Raw genomic sequence first — 9,087 nt, forward strand, 5'->3', positions numbered from 1 at the left:
TGGAAGCATTGGTTAGTCCATTATAAAAGATATCAAGTATTTCATTTTTCTTAAGAGGATGATCAGGCAAAGCATTAAGTAATCGGAGAAGACTCCCTCAAGCTTCTGGGAGACTCTCTTCTTTGATTTGCACAAAATTATATATTTCCTGCAAGGCGGCTTGTTTCTTATGAGCAGGGAAATACTTAGCAGAGAAGTAATAAATCATATCCTGGGGACTACGCACACAACCAGGAGCAAGTGAATTAAACCAAGTCTTAGCATCACCCTTTAATGAGAACAGAAATATCTTAAGGATATAATAATAGTGAGACTTCTCATCATTAGTAAATAGGGTGGCTATATCATTCAACTTGGTAAGATGTGCCACAACAGTTTCAGATTCAAGGCCATAAAAAGGATCAGATTCAACTAAAGTAATAATCTCAGGATCAACAGAGAATTCATAATCCTAATCAGTAACACAGATAGGTGAAGTAGCAAAAGCAGGGTCAGGTTTCATTCTAGCATTAAGAGATTGTTGCTTCCATTTAGCTAATAAATTTTTAAGATCATATCTATCTTTGCAAGCAAAGATAGCTCTAGCATCTTCCTCATCCATAACATAACCCTCAGGAACAACAGGTAATTCATAATTAGGGGGAGAACTTTCATCATCACTATCATCAATAATAGCATCTTCAATATTTTCATTCTCTCTAACCCTAGCAAGTTGTTCATCAAGAAATTCACCTAATGGTAATGTAGTATCACGCACAGAAGTAGTTTCATCATAAGTATCATGCATAGCAGAAGTGGCATCATCAATAACATGCGACATATCAAAATTCATAGCAGTAGCAGGTTTAGGTGTCGCAAGCTTACTCAAAACAGAAGGAGAATCTAGTGCAAAGCTAGATGGCAGTTCCTTACCTCCCCTCGTAGTTGAGGGAAAAATCTTGGTTCTTTCGTCTTCAAGTTCCTCATAGTGATCAATAGATATAAATCCCAAGTGACTCAAAGAATAGAGCTATGCTCCCCGGCAACATCGCCAGAAATTAGTCTTGATAACCCACAAGTGTAGGGGATCGCAACAGCTTTCGAGGGTAGAGTATTCAACCCAAATTTATTGATTCGACACAAGGGGAGCCAAAGAATATTCTTAAGTATTAGCAGTTGAGTTGTCAATTCAACCACACCTGGATAACTTAGTATCTGCAGCAAAGTATTTAGTAGCAAAGTAGTATGATAATAAAGGTAACAGTGGCAAAAGTAAAGATAATAGTTTTGTAGTAATTGTAACAGTAGCAACAGAAAAGTAAATAAGCGAAACACAAGATGTGAAAAGCTCGTATGCATTGGATCAGTGATGGATAATTATGTCGGATGCGATTCCTCATGTAATAGCTATAACATAGGGTGACACAGAACTAGCTCCAATTCATCAATGTAATGTAGGCATGTATTCCAAATATAGTCATACGTGCTTATGGAAAAGAACTTGCATAACATCTTTTGTCCTACCCTCCTGTGGCAGCGGGGTCCTAGCGGAAACTAAGGGATATTAAGGCCTCCTTTTAATAGAGTACCGGAACAAAGCACTAGCACATAGTGAATACATGAACTCCTCAAAGTATGGTCATCACCGAGAAGTATCTCGATTATTGTCACTTCGGGGTTGTCGGATCATAACATATAATAGGTGATTATAGACTTGCAAGATAGGATCAATAACACACATATATTAATGAAAAACATAATAGGTACAGATCTGAAATCATGGCACTCGAGCCCTAGTGACAAGCATTAAGCATAGCAAAGTCATAGCAACATCAATCTCAGAACATAGTGGATACTAGGGATCAAACCCTAACAAAACTAACTTGATTACATGGTAAATCTCATCCAACCCATCACTGTCCAGCAAGCCTACGATGGAATTACTCACGCACGGCGGTCAACATCATGAAATTGGTGATGGACGATGGCTGATGATGACGACGGCGACGAATCCCCCTCTCCGGAGCCCCGAACGGACTCCAGATCAGCCCTCCTGAGAGAGATTAGGGCTTGGCGGCGGCTCCATATCGTAAAATGCGACGAAACTTTCTCTTTGATTTTTTTCTCCATGAAATGGAATATATGGAGTTGGAGTTGAGGTCGGTGGAGCGTCAGGGGGCCCACAAGACAGGGGGGCGCGCCCCCCACCCTCGTGGACAGGGTGTGGCCCCCCTAGTCTTGATTCTTTCGCCAGTATTTTTTATATTTTCCAAAACGTATCTCTGTGGATTTTTAGGTCATTCCGAGAACTTTTGTTTTCTACACATAAAACAACATCATGGCAGTTCTGCTGAAAACAGCGTCAGTCCGGGTTAGTTTCATTCAAATCATGCAAGTTAGAGTCCAAAACAAGGGCAAAAGTGTTTGGAAAAGTAGATACGTTGGAGACGTATCAGGGTGCCGCACACGGCTTGGAACAATTGATGTGTGTTCTAGGGGCGCCCCCCGGTATATAAAGGAGGGAGGGAGAGGAGGTCGGCCCTATGCGTGCCCCAAGTAGGAGGAGTCCTACTTGGGGTCCTAGTAGGATTTGCCCCTCCCCCCTTCCTCTTACCGCAGGGTGAAAGGGGGAAGGAGAGAGGGAGGTAGAAGGAAAGGGAGGCGCCGCACCTCTCCTTGTCCAACTCGACCTCCTTCCCTGTGGAGGGCGCGCCACCCTATGTGGGCTGGTGTGCCTCCCTCCTATGGCCCATATCTTCCCCCAGAGGGTTCCGGTAACCCCTCCGGTACTCCGATATGTACCCGATACATTCCGGAACACTTCCTGTGTCCGAATACTACCTTCCAATATATCAATCTTTACCTCTTGACCATTTCGAGACTCCTTGTCATGTCTGTGATCTCATCCAAGACTCCGAACAACCTTCAGTCACCAAAACACATAACTCATACAAAACATATCGTCATCGAACGTCAAGCGTGCGGACCCTACGAGTTCGAGAACTATGTAGACATGACCGAGACACCTCTCCAGTCAATAACCAATAGCGGAACCTGGATGCTCATATTGGTTCCCACATATTCTATGAAAATCTTTATCGGTCGAACCGCTATGTCAACATACGTTATTCCCTTTGTCATCGATATGTTACTTGCCCGCGATTCGATCCTCGGTATCTTCATACCTAGTTCAATCTCGTTACCGGCAAGTCTCTTTACTCGTTCCGTAATGCATCATCTTGCAACTAACTCATTAGTCACATTGCTTGCAAGGCTTCATATGATGTGCATTACCGAGAGGGCCCAGAGATATGATACTCGGAGTGACAAATCCTAATCTTGATCTATGCCAACCGAATAAACACCTTCGGAGATACCTATAGAGCATCTTTATAATTATCCAGTTACATTGTGACGTTTGATATATATAGCACACAAGGCATTCCTCCGGTGTCCGGGAGTTGCATAATCTCATAGTCGGAGGAATATGTATTTGACATGAAGAAAGTAGTAGCAATAAAACTAAACGATCATTATGCTAAGCTAACGGATGGGTCTTGTCCATCACATCATTCTCCTAATGATGTGATCTCATTCGTCAAATGACAACACATGTCCATGGCTAGGAAACTTAACCATCTTTGATTAACGAGTTAGTCTAGTAGAGGCATACTAGGGACACAGTGCTTTGTCTATGTATTCACACATGTATCAAGTTTTCGGTTAATACAATTCTAGCATGAATAATGAACATTTATCATGAATAAGAAAATATAAAATAACAACTTTATTAATGCCTCTAGGGCATATTTTCTTCAGCAGGTTCCTGGCGCCGCCTAAGGTTGGGGCCGCTGCCCGTGTCGCTCTTGGGGATAGAGCGACGCGAAGGCCGATCCGGTTTTCTCGGGGATACCTATGAGATCAAATAAGCATGCTTTCAGTTATGAAACTATCCTAGTCAATGTGGCACAGATAACCAGTGCTTAGGAATAATCAACTCCCAGTCTTTGGCGAGTCTACTATTGAGTAAGTGTCTGATTCATGTTGAGTCATCCGTTGTCATATCCTATTTTTTTTAGTAGTCAATCTATCGTAAAATCAGCCTTTGGTGCGTTCAAAATCTCGACTTCCCCCGTTGGCACCGGTGGCTAGGCAGGCATCCATCTCACTTCACAGTTCAGCAAATTGTTAGCAAAAAATGGTCCAACTAAGTGTCAGTTTACATCAAACATGAATAAAATATGTGTCAGTTGGCTGATAGTACATGTCAAAAGGTCAAAAGTGAAGAGTCATTGGTTTCATGGTGAGCTAATTATTATCATATGTCGAATTAACCTCCAAGCTTGTGTATACATATGTCACCTTCTTCGCTTTTGCACCAAATGGATATTCTTCTCTTTTGCACCAAATGAAAATACTACACTATTATCTCTTCCCCTTACAGTTATGCATGGGAAATCACTATAGCAGGCAAGCTTCTTTCACACCCAGTCGGGTTGGTGTTGTCTCTTTCGCTTCCTATTTTGCTGGCTCCTTCCTCGCCAGTATCGTTGTTGGTCATTTGAGTGTGACAAGTTGCTGTAACTTTGGAGCAATTGCTGACTGCTTGTAGGCTTTGACTTTGCGGTGGATCATCCACCCCATGAATCCTGCGTTGCCAATCAAAATTAACATGGTAAGGATCAGAGACGTAATTCGGCAACCTACATCTGAGTGAGTTACCTCTATGGATCGACGTAAAATCCAAAGCTAAAATTTGGAGTATTGCATAGTAGTAGTAATGAGTTGATTTGCATCTCACATACGTGCCCGGGAGATGACGAGTCGCCCGTTGTAACAGAACATTGGCGTTGATGAAGATCAGGATGCCGTAGTAGGAGTCGACGGCGTCCTGCATGTCACGAAACCGGGTCGCCATGCTCCTGCCCCACCGGACGCGGCGCCACAGCGTGCTCTTCTTGTAGTCGTCGACGAGGCCGGCCGCGTCGACCAGTGCTTTTACAGCGGGGCCTCCCATCTCCGATTGCAGCAGCACAGCCCCGCAGCCCGTCGGCCACTGCAGCAGCACACAGAGCCTTCGGCTGCACCGCTCGAGCTTGGCGCACTCCCGCTTGCTCTGCGGGACGCGTAGCAGGCTCGCCACCACGGCTACCAGCATGACGGCGTGCAGGCCAGACATCTGCGCCAGGTTGGCAGCCTTCGATAGGGCGTCCCACAGCGCCGCCGCCATCCCCATCGTGGTTTCGAACTGTCGCTCGATCACCCTATTGCTAGCTAGCTTGCTCCGGCGTTGTCGCGTGTCCGGCCGGCCTTGTGGATGGATGGCACCCCTGGAGAAGATATATATATACCCTTTGTGGCCGCACCGCCGGGCACGCGGTACAGTCGACCAAAGCATTGGTACAGTTGACACTGTATCGGCAACAGCACTGTACTGTTGCAGGAATCGGCAGCAATGGTGGGTGTGTGGTGTCCGTCGCAATCGTGTGGCGGTAAAAGAGAAAAAGGTGGTGTCATGGCCCTTCGCTTGAAAAAGGTGGTGTCATGGCCCTTCGCTTGAAAAAGGTGGTGTCATGGGTATGCTCCTGACGAGTGCCGACGAGTGCGTGCATGTGACGCGTCGGTCAAGGTCGGGGAATGATGTTATGCACCTGAAGCTTCCGCTCGGTAGCGAAGACTCGAGCATGGATGATCTCTCTGCATGCCGCTCGTTTTGGCAGTAGTCTTTTGTTTCTAATTGCTGTTATCTCAGATTTGATGGCGATTCTGCGCCATGTAATAGGGTAGTTTGGATTTGGTGCTGACTAGGTTTTCGTCCCATAGCACTCGTTTTGATGGCAGACGAGTGTTGTGGGTTTCCTAGTAGTGCGTCGAACTTGCTCTCCCCTCGCCGCGCTTCTTGTTCCCGTCCGATAAAAATGATGTGTTTCCGTTCTTGGTAATGGAAAAAGGGGATATCCCTGTTCAATTTTTTTTTCGTTAGGTGCTATTCCCTCAGGCATGTATAATGGTCGATAAGAAGGTCTTATCTTAAGTTTTGTATGTAGTTTAGAGATGACAAAAAAAATATGTCTATAATGGGTCATCTTTTAGCCTTATCTTCAATAACGAGCTATTTCTAAAAACATGGTGAGACAAATTGTGCTAAGAGATCATCTTTTGTCCTCTCTTAAATAAAAGAAGACACGCCTTTTTTATGATTTCTCTCTCCTTCACCTCATCAATCCTACGTGGCAGTTCTAAGATAGAACCATTGTACATGCCCTTCTTAGTTCAGGTGTCCATTTTATTTGAGGCGCTATTCCTCGTTGTTTGAGGAGCTATATTCCCTCATGTACTGTAGTGACCTAAAACGTTTATAAAAATGTAGTGAGGGAGTACTTTCGTACTTTAGTACTTTGACCACGCGGTACCCTTAATAACGAAGATCAATCCAAGTTTCTACTCTAGGGTGAGTGGAGTGACCCGTGCCACGAAACAATAATTTATGACAGCAGCTTCGACACGATCGAGTATAAAGAATTCGGAGAACTGTTTCGGGTTGTCTACAGGAGCAGGAGTAATGCGTAACCGCATCACGCTACGGCGCCCGTTCCCCGAGCCAGTAGCCGTCGCAATCCCGGTCGAACATCACGTCTTCATCGTCTTCCTTCGTTTGTAAGTGCAATGCCACACACTCATCACCCTTTACTTCGTTTTTCACCTTTTCCTTTCGACGGCATCACCCTTTACTTCGTTTTCACCTTTTCTTATCGACAGCATCACCCTTTTTTTCGACGACATCACCCTTTACTTCGTATTAGTCCGCAGGAGCAGGTGTTTGTAGGAGCTCCATCATCTGAAGGGTTTTCTACATTGCTGTATTTGGCACACCCTGTTAACAAGTTTGCTATTGTTAGAATTGTGCCGATTATTATTGTATAAGATAGGTTACAGTAATATTTAAAGTTGCACGGTGTGTAGATACGATGATGGAGTCGTGTGCATGTAGTGTACTTGTATTTTAGGCCTTTTATATAATGAGGGGTAGACATACGATGATCTATGCCAACATAATAGCACATGCATAGGGGGAGCCGACAGCATGTGTCGACGCCCTAGTGGCTGGGGTGTGGTATTGTGACGGTGTCATGAAAAGAAGCGTCCGTAGTCAGGCCCCAGAGATATAGCCATATCAATGAACCTCGTTAACAAATATTGATGTCGTGTTTGTGTGATTGTTTAATCCTCGATAGATCGTCTGTACGCCTTGAATTTATTTAAATAAATGGTATCATGAGATAGGTCGTTTGAAGGCTGCAGATTTGATCTAGAGGATGGGGCGGAAGAACTCGTCGAATCGGTAAAGACGTGTCATGTACGGCGACTGAAAAGTATCGATGGAGTAGCGAGAGGCTTCTGTTCGTTTAGCAGTCGGAGAAACCGTCCGCGTGGACGGTGGCAGCAGGAGGCACGCATCTCTCGGCGGAATCGGGTTGCGGCAGCGCGTGCACCAGATACGCGCAAAGCCCTAGCATACGAGCACGGACGCTGCGGGCAAGCTGGCCAAGCGGTGGCGGGCTGCAGGCCGGGGCGGACAAGGCCCGAGCCAGTACAAGGCCCATATCTGGTTTTCCTTGGCCAACCTTGACTGCTGCTTTTTTTTCTTAGTTTTTCACCTGTCTTTCTTAACTTTTGGGCCAACAAAAAAATTTGCGCGAGAAAACGTGTTTTTTTGGCTTCCTCAAGAGCCATGGTTGTACTCCGCGAGAGGCACGGCCGTGCCTCCTGAAAACGGAAAAATTGTGCTTTTTTGTTTTTTTCCTTTCGTGAGAGACACGATTTTGCTTCGCAAGAGGCACGGTTGTGCTTTCACGAGAGGCACGGCCATGTCTTTTGAAAATAGAAAAAAACATGTTTTCTGTTATTTTTTCCTTCCACGAGAGGTACGGTTTTGCTTCCTCTAGAACCATGGTTGTGCTTTCATGACAGGCACGGTTGTGCCTCTTGGAAACAAAAAAAACACGTTTTCTGTATTTTTTTCCTTCTGTGAGAGACACGGTTGTGATTTCGTGAGACGCACGTCCGTGCCTCTTTTAAAAATGGAAAAAAACTTGTTTTCTGTTTTTCCTTCCATGAGAGGCACGGTTGTGATTTCGCGAGAGGCACGGCCGTGCCTTTTTCGGAAAAAGAAAAGCCATGGTCCTGGTTCGGTTTTTTCATCCGGTTTTTTTAAAAAAATTGTTAAAACCTATCAACATGGGATCTAATTTTAAAGATCTCTACGCGAGGAATCCAATGATGAAAACGGTTTGAGATTTGGACGCATGATTTAAGAGATAAAATGTTTTGAATAAGCGAATCTATAAAAAAGAGAAAACTCCCAAGTTGTGACAAGTGGCGCACATGCAGCACGCTACTTATCACAACTTGGGAAGGTGAGGGTGATCTTTGCGATGAGTACTCCTCAATTAATGATTTCGACAAAATACTGGTGCTATCCATTGGAGGAAAAAGATAGAAAAAGCTAATTGAGCTACAGCCTAGTTCAATCTTCACGGTGCGGGAAAGCATATGTGATGGAGTTGGCTTTAGTTCCTTGTACATGGTTGCGTACGAGGATGGTATCAAGGGTCTTTTAGCCGCGTGGCAGTATGGCGACACGCGTATAAGATTCGGACAGAGTCTGGAGCGCGTCGTGAAGTATCATGCAAATACAGGGCGTCAAGCAATGCATGAAGATGTGCGGGTAGACACGACGCATGGTGAAGCATGGTTGCAGTCGGATAAGTTTGGCTCGGTCGGACTAGACAGTCTGATGGATCGACATTGATGTTGGTCAAAAACAGAAGATGGCGGTGATTTCAACGACGACAGCATAGGAGTGCAATGTTGATGGTGGTCGACTTCTGGGGCATGGAAACACGTGGTGCCCGTGGGCTTGTGCGGCTTCAACAAGACTATGGCGAAGGGTTGATTCAAGGCAGTGCACACATGGGAGCTTGAAGTCAACGGGGTCCGGGGTGGATCCCCATACCTAGTTCAATCTTGTTACCGACAAGTTTCCTTACTCGTTCCATAATACATCATCTCGTAACTAACTCCTTAGTCACTTTGCTTGCAAGCTTC

At 45.0% G+C, this 9,087-nt stretch overlaps 1 protein-coding gene across 1 annotated transcript; it reads right to left on the minus strand.

The window, feature by feature from the left end:
- Positions 1-4,234: 4,234 nt before the first annotated feature.
- Positions 4,235-5,276, minus strand: LOC123134843 (uncharacterized). Its single transcript, XM_044554005.1, has 2 exons — positions 4,785-5,276; positions 4,235-4,628 (listed from the first exon to the last, which is right to left on the minus strand). The coding sequence occupies exons 1-2, from the start codon at positions 5,213-5,215 to the stop codon at positions 4,424-4,426; spliced, it is 636 nt and encodes a 211-aa protein (XP_044409940.1). The 5' UTR covers positions 5,216-5,276; the 3' UTR covers positions 4,235-4,423.
- Between the last annotated feature and the right edge of the window lie 3,811 nt (positions 5,277-9,087).

The sequence above is a fragment of the Triticum aestivum genome, chromosome 6B (genome assembly GCF_018294505.1).
Source record: "Triticum aestivum cultivar Chinese Spring chromosome 6B, IWGSC CS RefSeq v2.1, whole genome shotgun sequence".
NCBI classification, from domain to species: Eukaryota; Viridiplantae; Streptophyta; class Magnoliopsida; order Poales; family Poaceae; genus Triticum; species Triticum aestivum.

Bases quoted from the DNA above. Each gene is read 5' to 3' on its own strand.
- LOC123134843 (XM_044554005.1), bottom strand. From the start codon at position 5,215: ATGGGGATGGCGGCGGCGCTGTGGGACGCCCTATCGAAGGCTGCCAAC. The intron at 4,629-4,784 runs GTATGTGAGATG...TTGGCAACGCAG, and splicing joins ACTCGTCATCTCCCGGGCAC to GATTCATGGGGTGGATGATC.